Source organism: Anopheles darlingi, chromosome 2 (assembly GCF_943734745.1).
Source record: "Anopheles darlingi chromosome 2, idAnoDarlMG_H_01, whole genome shotgun sequence".
In the NCBI taxonomy this organism is placed as follows: domain Eukaryota; kingdom Metazoa; phylum Arthropoda; class Insecta; order Diptera; family Culicidae; genus Anopheles; species Anopheles darlingi.
This window is the reverse complement of record NC_064874.1, coordinates 34364403-34388004: the sequence shown is the minus strand read 5'-3', so window position 1 is coordinate 34388004 and position 23602 is coordinate 34364403. Positions and strand designations below refer to the sequence as shown.

The 23602-nt window shown below is 49.6% G+C and overlaps 1 protein-coding gene across 7 annotated transcripts in view; it reads left to right on the top strand.

Annotated features, from left to right (window-relative positions):
- The first annotated feature begins 4806 nt into the window (after positions 1-4806).
- The window catches only part of LOC125949205 (collagen alpha chain CG42342), a 93680-nt gene continuing 74884 nt past the window's right edge, over positions 4807-23602 (top strand). For all 7 annotated transcript variants that reach the window (XM_049675984.1, XM_049675987.1, XM_049675983.1 and 4 more), the window contains exon 1: positions 4807-5742. In XM_049675984.1, the coding sequence (XP_049531941.1) occupies positions 4923-5742 (820 nt within the window). In that variant the 5' untranslated portion in view covers positions 4807-4922. The remainder of the gene's footprint in view (positions 5743-23602) is intronic.

Here is a 23602-nt window from a genome sequence, read left to right as displayed (position 1 = left end):
TAGATTTTTCATCATTCATTTGTCCCATGAAATTAAACTTAAATTTTGAGAATTGAGACTCTTCTAGTCGAGTCTCAGAAGAGAATGAATTTGATCAGAAACTATCAAAATTAAATCCCTTTTTATTTTTTCTTAAATACTTTGTAAAAAAAAATCATTCATTATTTTTTAAAATATGTCAATCCGTTTTCGACAACAATGTAAAATATTATGCATCGCGTCTTTTTAAACCTTACAGACTTAATCATTTCCCATCGTCTTTCGCCTGATCATGCGGAAGGACATTCCTTTCATACCAATTTTCAATAGAACGCATCATCAAATCATCAATATTTTCCAAACCAAAATTCCCCAAAACCAAGGATCAAGGGCAAGGGAATGTGCACCGTCACCGACTTGGCCACTTTCTGGTGAGGGGGAGTCGTGTGTTTATTCCCCTCGAAATATCGCGCGAAATCCCTCCCTTCATCTCCATTTCCTGTACCGCAAAAATTGCAAACTTCACCGCGAATAATGCGTCGTCGATTGACGCGGATGTCGTTAGGGAGGCGTTTGGCTGGTTTTTGGGGGGGGGGGGGGGGGGGGGGATGGATGAGGTCGACTGACTGACGGAGGCTGACTGGAGGCCACCGGCGGCTGCCACAATGTTGATCCTGAGACTTTGATGACTGCTGATCGATCATTATTCGCACCTCTCGCCTTCTCCGGCATCTGATTGGCATCCATTGAAAGCACCAACCACCAACGGCTTAGTGTGTGTGTGCGTGTGGTCCTCGTTGGCTTAGGGTGACGTGTTGGGCGATGAGGCTGGGGTCCTAGGCTGGAAACCGGGCTTTTTGCACAAACCTCGTGCTTTGTTCAACTTTTCATCGTGCTGCTCTACGCGTCTGCTGCTTGACGCGCATTGACTTCTCGCGCAGCATATTTTCCCTTTTACGGGTCCCGGTACCACAGACTCGTCCATCAACTCCAGGGTGGGTGGGCGTAGATCCTAGGCATAATTGAGGAAATTGGAGCGAAACAAGAACAAGCCACTTTTTGCTCCCCACCACCATTCTGTTCTTTATGCTCAGTACAGTGTTGGACCAAAATTCTGGATAGGATGATAGGGAGAGAATGAAATTATTTTTTTACCCTTCTACTTTTCCTGTTGATAATGAGTCCCATCCTGCAGGAGTTTGTGTGCAGGAGGCTGGCCCTTGACACAAACCAACAGCAAAAAGTGTCCCAAATCCGCTTTCATTCACCGTTTCTGAGGCGAATGCAAAGTCTTCCAGTTTTTGGAGTGTCCTATCATGCCCTTTCCCCCCGTTTTCGGTTCGGTCAGTGCAGATGTCGGTGCTGCTATCAGACCATCACAATCACGAATCCTTCCTGTGTCTGATGATCATCTGCCTATGCCAGTGCCAGTGCCTTTTGACTTCCGTCTGCCTATCGTCACGTGCGCAATACACGAATTTATGCCCAATGTTGGTAGCCAGATGTTGGCTTTCCAGTACCTCAGTTGCTTCCACTACTACTGCTGCTGCTGCTGCTGCTGCTGCTGCTGCTACCGCTGTTCAAATAGAGCCCGAGTCATCCCATCGTAGACGTTGAATAGACGCACTTCTCTTCAACTGAGGCCCGGTTTGAATGATGTATGCGGTTGACAGTTTTGCGGTCGGGTATTGAGATCGAGAGATGGTTTGTGCAAAGTATCGACTGTCATCCCTTCCACGCTCGAAGGGTGCATAATTGAATGCAAACAGAATGCAGCTGCCTGCACTCACACACACACACACACACCCGGGGGTCTGAGAGAAAGGCTCATCCGATAAATAAGACGTACGGTGACGCCAGTGCACAGCACCGATTGTTCCGAGGATTGTCGCTGGATCGCTTATCATAAACAATGCGGTTCTTTCAATTCCTGGCCTCCTTCCAGCATCCACCCTAGGGGATGTGATGACGAGAGAGTGAGCTGGCGTCTCGCTACGGTTGGAGCAACCAAATGAAACGTATGATGAGCTCGAGGAGCACGAATCCGTCGCACGTCGGAAAATCGTTTTCGTTCCGAAACATTAAAAACCTGGCGCTGGCTGGCGCATCACAACAGGCTCTTGGTGCCTTTGCTATCGGAGTGGCGCACCATCGCGAAGGCGAAGGAGGTGAACCGTTAAGATAATTTCTTTCACTTTTCTTCTTTCTTTTAAACCCGTGGCCAGATCGACAACTTAATAAACGGAAATGAAGTAATGTGTGTTTGTGTGTGTCTGTTTGGAAGAACCGCGGGGAGCTTCTGCGGTTGGTTGCTGGAGGTCGCAGTAGCCGGCGCAGGAAGCGAACGTTTTTTGGTATTAGAAGTGAGCGCGACGATGGCTGGATGGCAACACTGGCCGCTGGACCACTCACTCCGGTAGCCGAAGTGAAAACGAAGCGAAGTGAACACCAAACGAACGAACGCTATGCTGTGAGCAGCATGATGATGGCGATGGCGATGATGATGATGATGATGACGAGAGAGCATCGGGCGGCGCGCGCGAGAAAAACATGCTGCGAGCGAAGATAACTCAAACGATTGACTTTAATGTTTATATTTTTCCCGCCGTTCTCCGTCCATTCCTCCTTTTTTGTTTTGTCGCTTCTTTCTTTTGTTGCGTTTCTCGGTTCCACTACGTACCTCCTTTCGCGCGCCACCCCTCCCCAGGTATGGGTATCGTGAACGAAGATTTAATTTCGAACGTCGAACAAGATACGGTTCCCGACCGTACAAAATGCGACCAACGGGGGCAGCAGCAGCATAAAAAATGCAAATTGAAAAGCAACGTACATGCGAAAAAGCTGGGAAGCTGCGGGACGCAGACGAAAACGCAGAACGAGTGCAAAACCCGCGGGCGCAAGGATTCGGGAGCGCTCTGACCAACCGCCTCACCCCACTCCCCTCCTCCTCCGGTATGCCATGGCGAATTGCAGGGTGTGGGCTCGAAACCGCGAGATCGCACCGAGCGAGGCCGATCGAGACGACCTGTAGAGGGCGCAAGAAGCAAGAAGAATGGAGTGGAATAGGGCCAGGCCTGAAAAATTATCAAATTACATGCATCTTTGCACCGCCATTGCACCTTTTACCTTTGGCAGGGCTTCGCACGCTTTGTGCCGCGAGGATCGATTCTGATCGCGTTCGCGACCGACCTCCCCGGGCCTGTGCTGCTGCTGCTGCTGCTGCTGGTGCGGCTGGTGCTGCTGGTGTGGAAATTAAAATATTACCTTTTTCGTAGCCCAAAGGTGCGCACGAACCTCACGAGTGGTCAAGAAGATGGGGCGGTTATAAGAGGACAGGGCAGGCCGTGCGAGCCGGCGAACGATTGGAGAAACAAATAAAGAGAAAATTGAAGACGGCTGCCTGGCGGCTCGATCGATCGCGACGTTCGCAAGCGCGATGAAGATAGCTCCCGGTTTGCGCCGCGCGATCCTCGCGGCATTGATCTGCGTGTGTGGGTTTGTGCCTGTGTGTGTGTGTGTGACAAGGACATGCCAATGGATGCAGCTTATCAATTAGAATGGTTTCAGCAGGAGCAACCCTTCTAGGTGGATCTTCAGATCCATTTTTTTCCCCCGCGCACGATACCTACCCCCAAGACGACTGCTACTGCTGCTGCTGATGATGATTATGATGATGACCATTGGCGTGCAGCAAATGAAAACTGATTCTCAGCATCGGCGGAGTGTGAGGAAAGGATTGTCACCGTCAACTCCGTTGCCGTTTCCAAGCTTCTTCCAACCCATTCGAAGTAGGCGTCTCTCTCTCTCTCTCTCACGGGAGTGAGAAACAGAGCGTGAGAACCGCTGGCTTTCAATCTGGTGAGAGAGAATCAACAACCGACCGCACTTCGGCTGCAGGTTGTGGCTCGGCGATGCGTTCATTCATTCGGAAGTGCTGCTTGGGTTAATATCTATCTACTGCTGCTGCTGCTCGCTGCAGCATCCAATCGTGGTACCCGGTGCTGGCCGGAGCGAAACCGGAATACCGTCGTTCTGCCGTTCCTGCGTTGTTTTGTGAAGTAGTTGCCCAACGCTGCGGGTCTGTTTGTTTGTGAGTTGGATGAGACGGAGGTGCGGCCAGTGTTCAGTGAAGGGGTTCTAGTTATACATTCAAGTGCACCGGTTAGTTAGTGTGTTAGCATTTTAGAGATCAACCGGTATTGGATAGGGAGTTTGTCCGACGGAACAAGCGAACGACCGACTTGTGAGTGAGTTTCGAGTAGGCGACGACAACGACGTCAACGACGCCGCTCGGTGTTCATTCGGTGACAGCACTAGCAACGAGTAGGACGTGCGTGCGTGCGTGCGTCAGTACGCGTGCTACGATTTTGGGCCCACGGGCGGGAAAAAACGGTCGGCGCCAAACTCGGTTCGGCCAACTTGTGGAGCGCACCCGGCGCACCATCCATTGGTGACGTCCATTTTGCAGCATTCAGTGTACAGCATATTCAACCATTATAGTGTTTTCTTCCTTCTTCTGTGGTAGTGTAGTGCATCAAACGGCTTGTATTTATTTAAACGAATTTCAGTGAAACGAGAAGTGAAGTAAAGTGAAGTGAAGGATCACGTTGACCACGCTGGCTAGTAGTAGTAGTCCGTTGTAGTAGTCGTTGTTTTCGCGCCTTCATTCGCAGCGGATGAAGGGATCGGTATCGGTGGCCATGTGCAATCCACGTCCGGCAGTGTCGTGCTGTCAGCAGTGTGTCGTCCACGTCCTGCGCGTCCAACAGCAGTGCAGTGTCCAGCAGCAGCAGCAACAGCAGCAGCAGTGTGTTTAGTTTAATAGAGCTCAACCCCTGGTCCCGGGAAACGGGCAGGAAGTGTCTGCGTCGTGTGTGCGTCGCGCGTGTGTGTGTGTGTTTGAGTGGAAACCTCTCTGTGGCAAAGGGTTGCTCTGATGCAAAATGGCAACAATCGCAGATTTGCACTCAGCGAAGCGAAGGATGTCGCACGGTGGTAGTGGTACTGGTGGTGGTAGTGGTGGTAATGTGGCTGCTTTTGCCGCTGCCGCTGGTGGTGGTGGTGGTAGTGGTCCCACAGATAACGGTGGGCCCAACAGTGAAGTTAGTGCCGGGCAAACCACCAAAAGCACACCGCCGGTAATGGCCACAACGGTGCCGATGGTCGGTTCCAAAGCAGCAAAGTTCAACACCAAAGCAGCAGCGACAACCACAATGGTGGTTGGCGGCAGTGTGGCTGGCGGTGGTGGTGGTGGTGGCCGAAGGAAAGGAAGTGGCAGCGGGCTCGAGGTTGGCGGTCCGTCCAAACCGGTATCCACCTCCTGCTCCTCCTCCTCGTCCTCCGCCCATACGCTGATCAACTACCTGTTCTATTTAATGTGCATCGCGGCGCTCGGGGCCTCCGTGTACACCGGTGTGCGCCAATCATACGTAGAGCATAGATTAAGTAGTCTAGTTAGTGTCGAGGAACGGCTCAGTCTGCTCGAGGCCCAGATGAGCGATGTATATAGGAGAATCACGCTGCGCAAGGACCCGCATAGCCGCACGGTGATGGCCGGCTTCGGCGATGACAACAAGGGTGGTGGCGGCGCCGGCGACGACGACGACGATGGCGACCAGAGTGTGTCGGATCTGGTGCGAAAGATATCACATCAAATTGCCGAACTGCCGAGGATGCGGCGTGACCTGTCGGCGCTCAAGGTATCCCGCAAGGATCGCCAAACGTCGGTCCAGCAGCTGGGCAACGAGTGCATGTGCCCGCCAGGTATGTACGGCACTATGGCTCCGGCCTTGCTCCGAAGTCTTGGGTTGGGATAATTGAAAATAGACTCCCGAGGAATACTAGGAACTAGCGAGAGAATAGACCAATTCAAGATCCTATCCTACAGATTAAAGTACTCCTAGGAGTCGTTGTTCGGTGAGGAGGAGAGGGTGTGAAGCAGTTATCTTGGGAGAACGCTGAATTGAATCTTCTCCAACCGTAGCTGAAGGCGGTGACTGGTGGGTCCGGGTAGATCCGGAACTCCGGAAGGATAAAGGATTGTTTGCAGCAAAACAAAGATAAATCAGTTCTCCTCTAGGCAACGGTGGAACGGGGAGGATTCGCCCACGGTAGTGTCACGGCCAATGACACACACACAGAGAGACCCATCTAATCCCGAGATAGTGCCCGAGACTGGCTGCAGGAAAGTTGATTTCTTTGTCCTGCTTGAGATGAAGTAAAAAAGGGGGAAAGGAAGGGCCGGATCCCGGTGTCGAGGTATGGCTGACGTTATCTCGAAGTGTCGAAGCGTCCCCAGTCCGTCCGAACGCATACCGGATATCCTTTTCTGGTCCGATCGAATCGAACGAAGAAGAAGAAAGCTCCGGAACCCAAAGGACAAAGGCACACCAGTCGCTATCGTCCCGGCGCTATCATCTCGACGTCCAATAGGTGCCTGCCTGCTGGACATCCCGACCGGGGATGATGATGATACCGTACAGTACAGTAGCGGAAGAGTCGTAGAAGACAAACGAAACCATCGGAGCAATCTGGGCTATTAGAATTAATCACACTTATTAGCGCCACCAAATGGGAAACGGAAACGAACGGATCGAAGCCGAACATGGGGTTTGGCCGATATACCAGGGGGGGCGAAGAGTAAGCAAACCGATTATCGTCCGTGAAGTGGCCACCGCGCACCGAGTGGTCATGGAGTGGCTATCGATAGCGTTGTGGGAGCGTCATTGGAGAGCTGTCAGTAGCAGCAGTAGCAGTAGCAGCAGCAGGAGAAGAGGAAGCCCTAACAGCATTCGGGCATTCGAACCATACTGAGTCGTTTGTACAAACAGTTCCACCAATACCAACACCGGACACAATGCGTCCGTTCCTTCGTCCGGATGGCAGAAGTCATCCGTTGTCGGTTGAGAAAATTGATTTTTGCTCAGACAAAGAAATCCTATCCACAGCACTTCTCCAATCCAGTGCGCCATGTGGTCAAATGTGGAATGTTCGCCCAACACCACGGGCTAAGGGGTCAGTTGTAAAGGGACTGAAGCTCCTCCTGTAGTCCTGTCCTCCCCCGGTGGGGGGAGGGGAACACGCTCACAATCGAGTGTTACACTTCTAATAAATCAAATTATCCGGAAACGATTGGAACTCGAGCTCGAGCAGGCAGCGAGCTGGCAAGGGATGCGTGGTAGGAGCAGAACACCATGTTCTGCCACCATGTCCATGGGCCTGCCACATAAATACCCAACCATCCTGCCGTCCAGGACACCGACTAGGGCATAAATTTCCTCACTTTCTCAGTCCCGCGTCCTTACGGAAGTCGCACGACAAACGAGGGAAAAAGTCAGACACCCAGCCCACCCCGTACGCCATCTTTCTCACACTGCTCTAGAGTGTCTCCGGATTCGGTGGCGGATTCGATGGCGTGAGGATGCTGCCGCTGCTGCTGTGTTGCTTTTCATCGCACGTCCAAGGACTCTTCCCAGGACTGCGGGAACGGGAGCCGACGACGAGGACGACGGAAATCGTCACCATCGGCTACACCGTGGTGCTACATACACATAAACACTCAATCTTCTAATCCAATAAAGGGGGCGCCGACAGACTGCCACCATTACAAGTGGCTCAGTTCCTGTCAGTATCGCGCGTGGGCCTGTAACAGCGCCGTATCCTGTCACCTTGTGGACTTCCCCGCAGTACCGGAATAAGCAATGAAATGGCCACAGGAAGCGGTGGAAATCCGAACGATAAAACGAAGCTAATGTTATCGCGAAGTACCAGCCAGAAGCGGTTAGAAGTAAGAATCGCCTTACGACTTAGTACTTCTCCGGCCCTCACGATCCTCACGATGAACCCTTTTTCCAGAGCTCGACGCTCGATTAATACTCAAACACGATAACAAAGTTGTAGTTTTGAAGTCTCCGGATACTTCAGCCGAGAGGCCATTTTGGGTCGAGCTCCTCCTATCTTGCGTCCTCCATTGCTCGTGGTTCCGGTCCTCAACCAGACATTTACAGCGGACCATCTGGCACGGCCGTGCCGGGACGTGCCGGGTAGATAGATCGCCAGCAATTAATCAATGAAGGCGGAAGGACTTCTCCTCCCCTCCTCCACACCCACACCCCCCTCCAGAGTGGTCATGGTGTACCGCTCGTTCGGTCGGGCATTACTCTTATCTAAACACTACAACAACCCATCACGTGCGCCATCGGCCGGTGCCTTAGATTTTCGGGGAGTGAGTTCCGTGAGTTCAGATTTGACCGCATCCGAGGACGAGGCCATGGAAAGCATGGCCGGAGCATCCGGGGGCTCCCTCGTTCCTCCAATGTTCGTTAGCCATCGAAGTGGTCCCTCGAGTATTTGACGCCCGCGAGCGGTATTGATGGAGGTTGCGTGCAGGAGTCGCACACGTACGAAGCCACACGTTCCAGTCTAGCGCGCTCGCACACACACACACACATGGTTACGGACTTCCGGTACCGTTCCTGGTGCTGATGCTGGTGCACACCTGATTGTTAACTTTTCCACATCCTTTCAGCGCTGGTGGTGGTGGTGGTTATGATGCTGCCAGCACCTTTTCGGCGCAGAGCACCTCAGCATCCGCTACGACGTCGGACCACCAATCAATCGGTGACCGGTGCTGCGGTCCACTACCGTGAAGGCCTGTGTGTATGTGTGTCTGTGTGTGTGACTGGAATACGTTTCCGCTCGTGGCTACACGTGGAGCAACCCATTTCGACAGTCGACCTTTCCATCTCTCCATGTCCTACGCCGCTGGTGATGGAGGTGGAGACAACATAGCACCGCTCGGAATCGGAAAACCGTTACCGATGATTGCGATTGGGGTTAGCGGGCACTCGCTTGAAGGTCCCAGCCCTTGCCAGTGACGGATCAACGTGAACGTGATAGTGAAAGTGTGCCACAGGCCCGGAGGGGTACGAGCGAGGAAAGCGAAATAAAAACAAAACTCTTCGGCCATTCTCTCGACCAAACGTGGCCATGGTTGGACATTTCAATGGTGTGACGGTTGGTTACGGCGGAGGAGTTACTAGCGGACCCGGACTGCTGCTCATACCCGATGCAGATCTATTCCGGTTGATTTGCTCCAAGGCAGAACAAAACAATTCCGAATAGATAGACCTCACCAGAGGGTTAGTAGTGCTTTCGACAATTCTCGAGCCCCTGCCTTACTGCAACCCAACACAAGATACACTCTCCAGTACAGGGCCAGTCGTCTGATAAGCCGCGGAAGCACTCCGCAGAATCATAAAAACCCCGCTCCTCAGGATGATGCTGGTTCGGGCTGATGGGGGGGGCGACCGAAACCGACCGGAATTGCTGATAGCGTGGCACTCAATTACTTTTGTCATTTTAATTATGACCCGAACATGATTGGACCACGCCCGGGGTTTAGGTAATGTGACATGTGTGTGTGTGTATGTGTGTGTGTGTGTGTGTGTGTGTGTGTGTGTGTGTGTGTGTGTGTGTGTGTGTGTGTGTGTGTGTGTGTGTGTGTGTGTGTGTGTGTGTGTGTGTGTGTGTGGTTGTCCGTCAGCGCACATCCGTCGCATCTGTCGCTTCGGAGGTTATTTGTTTTAGCACTCGATGAGTGATGAGTGATGTTGTGAATGTCGAATGTCGGTGGTAAAGAGAGCATGCACGCTGTAGTAGCAGTATCAGTATTGCACACATTTGTGCACATATTTGCGCACCCCATGTTTTGGTGTTCAGTTATGCAATTAAATTAAACAGAAATGTGATATCACATCGAGTCACTTTTAATGTCAAACAACGAGGTGGTGGTTTTGTTTGATAAATAATCAAATCGTGAATTTTGAACACGTTGATGGAGCGATGGTTATCGAGGAATATTTGGGCTTGCAAAGTAATTGATGAACTCTACAAATAATAATTTAAGAGCAATTAACTTCTGAGTAAGATTAACGATAAATGAGCAAAGTGACAAACCAATGAAAAATAACAAGCATAAGCACGCGAATCATATGCTGTATGCATTAGGCCTTATGTAGCATTATGTAGAGTTAAGAAATCAAGAGAGTTATTTAAAATAGTGAGAGTGTATTAAAATGATATTGGTCAAATTGTTACTGATATGTGTCATGTGCTGTTAACAGGAATGATAGCCGAGCAAGGACGATATGTCATTTAATATCTATAGCGTTTCTGCATTCCAACAATTCCATTTGAATATTTTTTCTCAATCACATAATTGAAAATGACAGCATGCTCGTATTCACATACTGATAGCATGAGTTTGTGGAAAAGATCAGCACCAATAGTTTTGCTGGTGGATAATTTATCCGTTCCGTTTCTCAAAAATGGATTCAGTTGCTGTAAACGGGTCACGATAACAACTGGTGTTTACTGTTAAATAAATATTGTTTACAGGCCGTTGAATTTTCTTTTTTTGTTGTATTGTAAATATTAAATATCGTTTAGCATTAGAAAGGCATCGAACAACGAGTTTAAATACCCCAAATCTTGCTTAAATAGTTCAAAGAGATATTTTCTGAATCGACTCCTAGAGCACTCCATCACTAAAACGGATTCAGTACGACTAATCAGAACGCAAATAAATCCGCAAAAATATATAAAACCCGGTTACTGGGGATCATGAAAGCTGATGCAGAGTATCCATGATACAAAGACGAAATGCATTTGGCATGTCCGGAGGATCAGAAGGCTTTAATTTTGGGTAAACAAATTTGATCGCTTTTCTCGCAATAGAATTCATAAATCTGGCAAAAAGATTGGCCACAAACGAATGACTTGCGATGGACAATATTTTCGATGACGTGTTTATTCAATTTTTCATTGAAAAATGCGTTTTCAAGCATAAAATTCAACTAAATCAAGGCATACTCTCAACAGATGTTGAAATTTGAATTCAGACAAAACATTGTTGCTAACCTACATGCTACATCAAACCAATCAAACAATAAATTAATCCAACATGCATGCCATGCAGTTCTCGATCGGTCTATCAACCATTTAAAGGTTTCGCTTAAGAAGTTAGTGAGGTCCTTTTTTCAGTCAAAATGGAACATTTGCATCTCTGTAGTATGATGTCATCCCATCGATGATCCTCATTCAATCTTCTACGCTTCACTTTTTCTTCTCATGCAAATGCCCTAAACATTAGAACCGGCCCAAAACCGCCATTCCTTCGCAACCACAACGACTTTGAACGACCCTTCAATAAAGTGAGCTTTTTTTTTGGGGACAATAAAAGGCTGTTACTGTGGATGGCATTATTTCATCGCGGCAACTGTGGCTGCGGCCGTGGTGGTCACGGTGCATTGATTCGCGAACCAACAACCAACCGACCAACAGACCGACCGACCGAATCCTTAAAGATACCGAAGTCCCTGAAGTACCCGACCTTCCACCCAAAGTATGGCTTGGAAATGAACGTTTTTATTAAAAATCATGAGACTCTCTGTAGCGCCTTAGGCGCCTCCGGTCCGTCCGTTCCCCCACCCAGTCCAGAGCATGGCAGCTCCGGTCACCGGAGACCGGGTGCGGTTTGGATGAATAAATAAAAGTGATTGCCGAGGGTGCCCGGATTGCTCGAAACAACAGAAGCACTCGAAAGGGGGTGGATTTGATGTCACCCCCCCACCCGCGGAACCTCCCTCCTCCCTCCTCCCTCTCCTTCAGTGAGACCCCTGCGGTGGTTTTGCTTTCTGCTTCTCGGACCGGATTTGACGTTGTTTTACATACTCCCTCCCGACCCGATGACGATGACATGACATGAGCGAAATGGTTCACCAGCAGCCAGTTCCGACCAATGGCCCAATGTGGTCCCTGTACCACCTACACACACACACACCCTGTTGGATTTGGCAGAATTTGAAACGATTTCGAGCGACAAACTGAGTAGTTGCCGGTGGCGGTAGCGATGGTAGCCGGTACTTTTTTATTAGCTTCTATTTCAGTATCCGCCCGGCAAGGCGGACACTCCAACGTCCGACGTGACAGCTATAGCGCTACAGCTGCAGTGAAGGCATTTGGTCCCGGGTGAGTGGCCGGGTTTGTGGACAATTCAATTTGGCGACTGAACGAACCAGAGTGTACCGAGAGTACCGACAGTAGTACCTCTTCTGTACCTCAGTATTGTTAGTAGTAGTGACCCCGCACCGGTGGTGCCACCTGCCGTTCAATGCTGGCAAATGCAAATACCGGTGCCCAATGCCCATGCTACTTTATTGAGGGAATCAAGATTGATTTACGGAGACCGACGACGACCACCACCGGTATTCGGACACAGACACCCCTCGGGAGGGATTCTCGGAATGTGGAATGTTACAAACAAAAAAAAACAACACGGAAAATCCCAATTTATGCTCGCCGCCTACCTTGACCAAAAGTTGCAAAAGCCAACTACGATGATTGAAGACGAAACATTGACCAGGAATGGCGTTCGTCGTTTATTTTTCCTTTTATGTATTTTTTGTTGCTGTTCCGTTTTCGGTGAAAGCACACGAAACGATCCAGAACGGTCCGTTCGAACCAACGTGGGCATAGTGTCGGCGTAACGGCACATGGAAAAGCATAAATCCGCCACCAACAAGCGCAACCCAGCGGGCGTAAGCATGAAAAATGCTCTCCTCTCTCTCTCGATACGGTCGCGAGGGCACAAAACGCGGGCCACCCACTTGCACGCGTCCAAAACATGGCCCATTGGGTGTGGACCTATTGTGCAGAGCCGTATAGAGCCTCGAGTACCGTCCTTTTGAGCACCACTCGGATCGCCTTCACCTCCGATGTCCAGTCTATTGTCGAAGCGTTCGTTCGGTCTGGCAGGAAAATGAACAGCACAGCGGGAATTCGGTAGCTCCGGGAGCACCAGGAGCACCAGGCACTTGTTCCGAGTCCTGTCACTATCACGACCAACGACGGCTACTATGGTTGTTTACCGAAGATCCCATTCTTCGAGTGAGGAGATCCATTTTCGGTGACATTCGCGCCGGAAACGATGGCCATCTGGCCGCTACAGAGAGAGATGGAGAGAGAGAGAGAGAGAGAGAGAAGTGACTCTCTGCACTTACCACCGTCACTTCAGCGACCACTTGACACTTTGGGACACTTTGGATTTTGTGACTTTTGTCCTTTTCGGTTTCGGTGGCACCTCAGGTCCACTGTCCAGTGCATATTGTGTGCAACAAATGAGCCACCAAACGGTCCGCCTCTTGGGGTCCGCCCGTCGTTATAGATTTGCATCGCTTGCGCCCCGTTGCCTCATGATGCCCCTCTGGTTAGAGCAGGTTTCACGGTTCACATCAGTGGCCCGGACGCCCGTTCGACTCGCCTCGCCTGTTCCGCATAATTTATGACCGTTTAATGAGTGTCATAACGTATTTTATCACATATGGTGGAAGTGTATTTCTGTTCTGGGCCTCCGCTTGATGAAGCTATTTATATATATGTTCGTTCGTCCGTCGTTCCCGGAGTCGCCGGGAGTCAGCTTCAGGCTGTTTCGACGTGCGGAAGGCGCACGCTGCCATCAGCGCCACCGACAGGCTGTTGCTGCTGCTGCTGCTGCACGTGTTATTAGGCGCAATTAAAGGCCTTTTTGCAGTCTCTGGAGTTGCTCTTTCGCGATCGCAAACCCCTTTTTCTTTACGTTCGCCGTCGCGTGAGTTTTCTGGTCTCGAGTTCCTTCTCCTTCGAGGTTTAGACGTTCCTTTCTCATTTGACGCAGCACAAGAAGAGCATGGTCCATGCGCCGTGTGTGTGTGTGTGTTCCGTCATGTTTTTTTGCTCGAAATTATTATTATTTTACTTTCTTTTGATAATTCCTCTCGAATACTCCTATCCAGTCTCCCCATCATCATCATCATCATCACGATCGTCGTCTTTGTCAGTAATCGCTTCAGTAAGAAGTGTTTTCATGTTTTACACCAAACACACACACACACACACACACACACACACACACACACACACGGGGGGGGGGGGGAGCCGACATCTGGCGGTGATCCTCGACCGAAAACCGGGCACAATATCATCAGTCCAATCTTCGTCAAGTCGTCGTCTTGCGTGTCGTCGTCGTCGTCGTCGTGCTCCACATTTTTGGGGTGTCGGTTGTTGTAGTGCCCGGGCTCGCCGGTGTCAAAACAAATCGCCACCAACACGACGGAGTGGTGCGCGAAGAATTAAGAAATCACACTTCAAGCCGCTGCCGGTGCCGGTGCCGGTGCCTCTGTGGTGTTGCTGGATGCCGTGCGGACGGACGGATGCTGGAACACACGACATGCCGGCACCACCATCAAGCCGCACTGCTGCTGCTGCTGCTGCTGATGATGATGTTCTGAGTGCTCACCGGCATGGGAAGGATATGGGTGCCTGCGATGGATGATGCCTCACGTCGTCCCTTTCCCGCTTTACCGGCACGTTTCCACCGTTAATGTAATCGCCTTGTCGGAAGAGGTGTTGTTGTTATGACGTTTGTGCGTTGCGTTTAAGGGTGCTCTGGTGGCCTCCCAAAAAGGTTGTCGCGCCACCCACCCCACCCCACCCCCCGTTAGGAGGTAATATCTTCCAACGTTTACGACACAAAAGTTAAACAATATGTACTCCCAGGCGTGTGCTTGGTGGTGGCTGCAACGCAGAGTACGCAGAGTACGCAGAGTTCGGTCGCGTCGGAAGCCATTTCAGGATTTCGAGGGTGGATTTTATTATCTGTCCTGTAATGCTACTACTGCCTTTTACCTACCGGTACCTCTGTCATCGCTTCATTAGACGCTTTATGGGCGACATTGGACGTGGTGCCAAACGGATTGACAGTGTCCCGATGGTACGCTCTGAATGTCGACACACACACACACACACAGATTCAGACGAATGTGCTGATTAGGATGAGTCGCGCGAGTAGCGATGACACTTGTGCTGAACTGTTTCATTTCATTTGGCGCACGATTCGCTGCTTTCTGTCAATGTGGCAGCCACCATCGCTCCATCCGTGGTTTGCGCCGCTTTGATGGGAAACATTTTCGTAAGCAAATTCCCGCTCCTCGGTGCGTGTGTGAGGTCTCTCCCTTCTTCTATATCGTATGCTGCCATCATCAACAATCCGAAACCCTTCCTCCTGGCGTCGCATAAACAGCCAAAGCATCTGCAGCGCCTGCTAGATGAATGGATTTGCATAACTGTTTATTTATAGGAACGAACGAAGAAGGCACTGCTGCAGCAGCATGTAGAATGATGGTCCCATTCCCTTTTACGTCAAAAAGCGGCCTCCGATCTAAGCTCGGAAAGGAGAGGGGGGGGGGGGGGGGGGGCTTCTGGCAATGTGGCGTACGCGGATTTCACGCTTCGCTATCTGCTACCCGAGATAAGCATCCATTCCGGCAGGAATTGACTCACGACGACCGAGGTTCCCCTCCAGCTCGCCCTCTTGGGACCCCCCAAGACACGCAAGCCAAGACGCAAGAGGCAGCAAGAAAAGCCTTGGATCGATTGGATCCGAGTCATCATTTATCATTTCGCAAATACTTCACTTCACTGGAGATAGCGGGAGTGGAAATGCCGACTGATGATGTTTGGAAAATGGTGGAACACTCAGAGAGAGGGCCCTCGAAAAGAGTAGCTGCCTGCGGGAATGAGAATTCAAATGTCAGAAACTGTGTCTGTGTGATGGTTGCGCGTTGGTGGATAGATAAACATTCAGAACTCACGGATAGGGGGACGGGGACACGACGGGGGGACTCGGATACATATCCTTTCTCTCTATTTGCGGTCCTTTTTTCGGACACTGCTGGACTTTCGTCGAGTGTGGAGTGTGACCGCCTGGGATAAAATAAACATTAAACTCTCCAGCAGCAGCAGCAGCAGCAGCAAGACGGACATTGACGACGGTGACGACGACGAGAGTGGCCGCTGGATGGCTTTTGAATTTATACATATATATTTTTAGAAAACAAAACAGATAAAACCACCAAATGGCAGCCAAAGGGTTGGTCACCACAACGGGAATAGGGCCTCTGGAACAGACAAAAAGGAACGATATGTCAGATGCCACACCGCGACACGAAACGGCACCCGGGGGCGTGTATGAGTGACTTCATTTCCATCGCCTTCGGGGGATGCGTAACGTCGCCCTTGTCACCTCCCGCTTCTCTTCCCACTGAGAGTAATATGTTTATTCAGTTACACCGGGAGCGTCCCGGTTTTTCGGGTTTCATTCTAACCTTCCGGCCCCGGTCGGTCCGTGGGTTTCAGTCGGTGATACTCGGTGCGACAGCTCCAAAAACTCCAGCACACCGACAGATGGGTCCCCGGAACCCTGGACCGCCCGTGGCTACCGTGTGCCGATGGTTGAAAAGCACGAAAAGAGCGAGAGAGAGGCTGCGTTGTTGCGCAGCGAAGCACGTTTGTTTGACATAAATTTATCTATAAACATGAGGAATGTAAATAGGCGTGCCGAGAGGTAGTATCACCTTCCATTCCGGCCAAGCCGGTTCCAATGCTCCAACCGTCTGAGCCAACGGCACAGGTGGTGGCGGTGTTGCTGGGGTTCGATATAGAGATAGAGCTTCTGCTTCTTCTGCTCTGTCTTCTCTGTCCCCAAAAATGGATGTCGTGTGCACCGAGCTTGCGGTGCTCGGTGCAGCATCAAGTGCATAAACGTGTGTACAACCAGATGTGAGGTCACCAACACCAGCACCAGCACAGAGAGAGAGACACACATTAGAAGAAGTAACGGAACGTGAGAGCACCTCAGGGAACCTATGCTCCCGTGCATATTCAACCCAACCCAACCAGCAGCTTCTTCTGCTCCCATGTATTACAGGCAATTTGTTATGATCCACGGGACGTAGAGCATAGAACTCGGTGCTGCCGGTGCTCAGGGCGAACACCCACGACCACGAGATGAAGGGAAAAGGAAAAATTTAATAAATGGATCAGGCAGCGCAGCGTAGCATCGGTACCGAAAAAGCGACCGTCGTGGATCCCGGATCCTAGCAGAAAAGTTAAACCAAGCTACTTCTCGTCTTCCTTTTGCTGCTACTGCTGCTACCGAGACGACCGAAAAGTGAAGCTGTGGTGCACGGGAGGTGCGAGGAACCGCCCAAAAAAAAGGATGAATACAAATGATTGTTCTTCGCATGTATCCGATGGCGCACGTATGTAGTGCTGCGCTCCACTCCTCGACCTAACCGAAGAGACAATGTGTGGGCCCCGGAGCCGTTTAACTTTTGTACGTCGTTTGATGCTGCGTGCTTTTAGAACACCCTAGAGGGTGCTTCTACTACTACTTGCCCCCGCTTGAAATACTTCTCGCAACTCTGTAGGTGTGCGTGCATGTCTGTGTGCTGCAAGCAGTATAAAATATTTACGACACCGGCTGGGAGGAGTACAAGTCAGTACTGGTGGGGACTCCGACGATGACGACGATTGGCTTTTCCTGGGATTTTTCAGGGATCAAACGAAGCATCCGCTTGAGTCATTTTGTGAAATGTGGGGAAGCCAACAATCCACCAGCTCCTTTAGCTACGACCCCAAGGGGGGCCTACATAAACAATATGTTTCTCAATCATCCACCCCGGTCACCGGGCGAAGGTTCTTTATTAGCAGGATCCCAGCAGGATCTAGGACACAACAGCACCAGCACCACCAGGGAGGAGGAATGACATTCTAATTCTCTGTTTCAATCACGAGATAGAGATGGAGAGTTCGGTGCTTCTCTTCTCGGTCTTTGTTCTGAAACCATTTGCGGATTGATTAGGCTTCGTCTGCTGGATCATAAATTCAAATTGGTCTCTGCAGCAGCAGCACCGTGGCCAGAAGCCGAGCCGAGGAGTCGGAGAATTCGATTCGAAATTCGGGGATTACGAATCGTCTTTGCAGAATTGCTTAGCTGTTGCCTGGAAGGGGTTTCGGGACGGCTTCTGCAGAATCCAGTAGTGGACCGGACTCATTGATCAACTGCTAATTGGTGCTGCTGCTGTTGCTGCTACTGTAGCCGTTCGAATCCGGGCCAATGACTCGTTTGATTAATCGGCAACCCCCACTCCCCGTTTAGCATAGGCCAAGGATGCTTTCAATTGCAACAGAGCCGGCTCTCTCTCTCTCTATATCTCTCTGGCTTCGGGCATAAGTGGACGTTTAATAAGTGGAAAAGTCCAAGTGGACGGGGGCGCTTCTACTTCGGGAGTTGAGAATCCGCTTCTTCGCTTGAACCTTGAGACTGGCCAACCAGCAGCTAGTAAGCCAGAAACGAAGCGAAACGGAACGCAAAGATGCAAAGATCCGCTGGCGCTGATCTGTTGTGTTTCTTTTCCTTTTGTTTTTTTTGTTTGGCTTTGAGCGACTCCAGACCAGCTCCAGCGTACCAGCACCAACATTGTTGCGCTTTTCGGTGTGTTGGCGGTCGAAGGAACGGGAACGATAATGGAATTTCAATTTCCAGCAAAATGAGCTTCAACCGGAGGAATTCGCCCGCGTGCGCCGCCATTCGCCATTCGGTTCCGTTTGATCCTATCCTAGCAACCTGTTTTTTCATTATTGATACAACACGGGCACACGATAACAAGAGGTGGGATGGGGAAACGTCACGGCCATCCCACGGGAACGTGACTAGAGGCCAACGCCAAGGAGGCCAAGAGACCGGGCTGGCCAGGCTCTCCGGGATGCTTGGACCAAATCGAGTTCATTAGGATTGGTTAGCTTCGGTGGAAATGCGCTGGTTGCGCTACTTATGGAATGGAGCAAAAAAAGGAATATTTGCTGATGGATTCTATTCTCCTGAAGTAGAATCCTGAACCTTGGGGAGCTTGGGAAAGACGAGTCGTTGGCTGGGATCTTAACCTGGCATCATAATCCTTAGCTTGCACCACTCGTTCTATTCGTTCGTTGTTATTGGCCGATTATTTTCTCATTTGCATTAATTTCTCCAACACACCACACACACTTAGACACACACACCGACACCAAAACCCTCAACAAGAAAAGTGTCAGTTTGTGTCCAGGGTGTCGAGGACCGATACAGAGCCCGAGTGGCTCCCCGAAGAGACGATTCGCCTTCTTCGTAATCTAAGTCAGCTTCATCTAGTGAGTGCCAGCAGCATCACCGGAGGCTTACGTCTGGAGGGTCTGCACTATTCGAAGGATGCAGTCCTTTTTGCCTCTTTGCCTTCGACGTCTTCTGCCACTTCGCTCGAAAGCAATGTCATCGTCATCGTCATCACCACCGGGGATCGATCGAACGGCGGTCGGTTCGCGGTGGCCCAAAGGCAGCTTTTCCGATCAAATCAAAGCATGCCGGTTGGCTGGTTGGTTCCGTTGAGACAAGCAGGCCACGTAGCAAGCCATTCGATGAAGGGCAAACTTTGTCCATTGCAACGGAACATGTTCCGGACCCCCTCCCTTTTTTCCACCTTTTTTTTTTCTCTCTCTCTCTCTCTCTCTCTCTCTCTCTCTCTCTCTCTTTCTCTCTTTTTCACTTCGGTCTGCGGACCGTTTCTTATCTTCTACACTTCTGATGACAATACTTCGCAAAGTGTCATCGTCTGGCAACAGCTGGTCGCCATGGTGAGGAACGATGCACGATGGCGAGGCTCTGCACTGCAGGCAGCATAGTAGTAGCACCTCCTCCTGTTCCTGAAGAGTGACCGCAAAGGAGTTGGGAAAAGTTGGCCGCACACACACACACAAGGACGGAAAGAGGCAACCTTTGAAGCTGGAAGGCTGAAGGACGTGGTGGACTGATGACAAATAGCCTCCCTAAAGATAGAGAGAGAGAGAGAGAGAGGGTGGTATAGCCCGTTCACAGATTCATCCCGAGTTTCCCATCCAGGGCCACTCTCTGGATGCTGGGAAATGAGAAAAACTTTAACCTTCTTCGCTTCGGTGACGAACGAGAACAGCGGCCAGGACCAGGGCGCCTGGAGTGGAGTTGGAGTTTGGTGGGGTAGGGGTAGGGACCTTCGTCTTCCTTGCGGCAGAAGGACGTTGTTTTTGCATTGGCATTTGACAAGTTTTCTTTCTTACTTTCTCTCCTCTTTTTCTTCTCTTTCCTCTACTTCTTTTCCTTTTTCTTCTTCTTCTGACATATTCTGGAGAAGGAAGAACGAAGTTTTGCCATTTTTACTGCCTCGCACAAAACACACTCGATTGGTGTACGTGCTTACCGGTGTATCGTTTGAAGTTCGGAAAGTCCAGCGTCGATTGGGGATTTTTGAATAAAACGGTCAACCACCGTTGAGGGTCACCATTGAGTAGGTGTCCACGGGACCGACCTATTCGACACTAATTGAGGTTCTGCTTCGTACACTTGTCGTCGCGTCGCCTACGAAGGAAGAAGGCACTTCGTGGCTGTAATAAGGTTGCAGAGCAGGAGGCTTTGCTTTCCATTCGGGGTGCGACATAAAACTTGGTCTCAGTAGCCCTTCATGTTGCTCATGGGCTTCAAGGCACAAAACAATAGAAAACTTCAAACACACTTTACGCTTACGGGCCCCTTCCCGTTGACCGTCTCTTCGTCGTCGGTGACGTGACCTTTTACTTCACCCCTCCCTTATGTTGGGTTTTCTGTGGGTTTCTCGGGGACCGCGATTTGCCTAACCAACCACGGACCTCCTACGGTCGACCGTTTGTGGGTTTGGCAGTGGGCCGACAAGTAAATGAACCGCAAAACCCTTCTTCGGTTCGGTTTGCTTCCGTTTTTTTTTTGCACAACAACGACGGGGCCCCGTAGAGATGTATATTGGTCTTTCCGTGGGCGATATTGGTCGACAATCGAATAGGGAGAGAGAAGAAAAAAAAATCCCCCCAAAAGGAAGGACTTCGACTCCCCGAAGGACCATCACACGGGACGGGGATACAAAACTCAAACTCACAACCCGCCTGGGAGCCCATTTTCTCGGGAGACTCGAACTCGTGAGCTGGAAAATGAAAGAAAGCGATAACCGATGCCGGATTCGATGATGTAACTACCAGCGAGGACGAGAATGTGTTTAAAGGAGGGGGGAGGGGGGGGGGCAGTAGTGGTGAAAGGATGCGCCGAAGGGGGGGTGACTTTTTTGTTTTTGTTTTTTCGTTGAGCGAACGGGGCGGAACGAAAGGAAACCGGAAGTTGATGAAATGGACAGGGTCATTAAAAGTGATCGCAATCAGGCCTATCAACTGGACCGCCGGATCCGAATCCCTTTCCACCATCCCCTTTCCCTGACCATACGGTTCGATTGCCGTCCTTGGTCGTTGGCGGGGATTTGTGGACGTCCGGAGCCCATCATCTGCATCAGTTGCGGATGGCCTCGAGCAGAAGAGGGCTGCTAGAGCCGAACCGGCCACAATTATGTTGTTTGACTCATCCCTTTACAACCCTGCCACCCGCTCTCTGTGGTGCTGTAAAATGTTGAAACCTGCACCCGGCACCCAAGCCCCGGGGGCGAACGCAATTGCATGTCCGCCGTGGACCGTGGAGTGGAGCGAAATTTGTGTTGATTGCACTCTCAATTGCACGTTTACTCTTCGCCAACAACTGGTCCCGGGGAGAAAGGGGAGGATGAGAGGGGTCGGATGGTTTGTCAAACTACCCCAGGCCGGTCCCGGTGCCAATGACGGTGCCAGTGCCAGGAACAAAAAGGGGGAAATACTTTATTCATGGTGCAAATGGGAAGGAAGCGTCACGATGGCCTGGCCGCCGATGGAGGAGGCCGTTGTTATTATCGGTTTTGTTTGCCATTTACTCACACGTCAGGTTACAAGACATGCTGCGTATCGGATGCGTTCCATCGGGGATCGTTCCGTCCACTCGCTCCATCAACCGATGGCTTCGACGAGCCGTCGGGACAGTTACTAATTTGAAACGAAACACTATTTACGGTGCATAAACAATCACCTGCCGTCTGGAATGTTTGTCGGAATTGAAAGGAGTACCCAGGGTGTGTGGGTGCCAAGGGCAGGCCAGGATAACACTGTAATCCCGATGCAAAAACGTTGTATGAATTATGTTTGCGCGTTTTATGTGAATATGCTTTGGTGTGAGTCATGTTGGCGCTGTGAGGTGCAGTAAATTTGCTGTAAACTAACGTTTACTAGGAGTAGGGCAACAAGAGTTACCGTAAAAGTGTCTCAAATCGTTGGTCGTTGGCGATAGTTATCTTTTAATAGCATAAAATTTTAAACAACATTTATAAGTAATAAAGGAATAGAGGCCTATTTTGTGTCGTATATTGATAAGCAAATTATTATTTTTTCCTAGATGAGAAGAACGAGAAAATGAGTTTATAGCGGGAAGAAGATATTCGATTGAAAGGACAAACATAGGGCCCTATTGCGAGTGTCTTGTCTTGCAAACGAGACTGCCTTACCACTGCTGAAAAAACTTAGCAGTCTTGTTTAGTTCTTATGAATGAACTAGTGAATTTTTACAGCCTGATTTCAAAACAAATACTAATACTACCAAATTAATCACCAACACCACTAAAAACCAACATCCTTCGGTCCAATGGCAACGCGACTTTCAGTCTCGTTTTCAAGACTCAGAGTCTGGTAGGTTTTAGCAACAGACTCTGAGTCTTGAAAACGAGACTGAAAATGGTAATTTTTTTCGTTTTGGTCGTAGTTGCCATTGGACCGAAAGATGTTGGGTTTTGGTGGTGTTGGTGAAAAATTTGTTTGTATTAGTATTTGTTTTGAAATCAAGCTGTAAAAAATCACAAGTTCATTCATAAGAGCTCAACAAGACTGCTAAGTTTTTTCAGCAGTAGTACAGCAGTCTCGTTTGCAAGACAAGACACTCGCAATAGGGCCCATAAAACAGAACAGACCCATATCAAAGTCATCATTGATATAGACATTATAGCAATGGACTATGTGACTGAATAGAACTAATAGAGGGTCACGAACTTTTTCAACTGTCGATGAATCTAAATCCATAATTGTCTCACAAAAAGTTTAGTAGTTTTTGAAGCGTTGAGCTATCTTAAGTATAGGTTTAATGTTTAGTTAACATGGCATTTTCAATGTAATATAAAAATAATATATGTTAAACAAATATGTTAAAGACTCGTTAAAAAGTAAACGATGCAAAAAAATGTTGCATTCGTACATATCAGATTTGTTAGAAAATTTAATTCATTTATAGTTAATCTTTGAATTGAGATGTTTTTAATAAAACAATAACCATTCGGCGCTAACTAACATGTTAGTTAGCTCACGTTCACGCACTGCCCACAAATTGAAGTTAAAGTTTAAGGTTGCGGAGCCCAACATGGAAATTATACTACTAGGCATTTGCTTATTAACAGAAATACTGTTCAAATTGTTACAAAAAAAAAAGTAGTGATTTAGTATCATCACAGAATATCGATGATAACTGTGTACATGATAAGATCATTGAGGTGTTGTATTTTAAGAACATCTACAACTTCAAGTCACATTACGGGGAAAAGACAAGAAAATGTCATTTTCCTCCTCGGGCACATGTAGCAAAAGTCGTAAAAAAAAGCTCTCTGGAAGAATTCAAATGCGATGTACTACCTCCAACATCCCTAACATTTCTCTTTCTCCTGTTATCCTTCCATCGACATGGCCTCGAACATGGTCTCGACTGAGCGCAAATGTGTTTGACAGGAGCGGAAGCAAAAATTGGATTGTCCTCGGA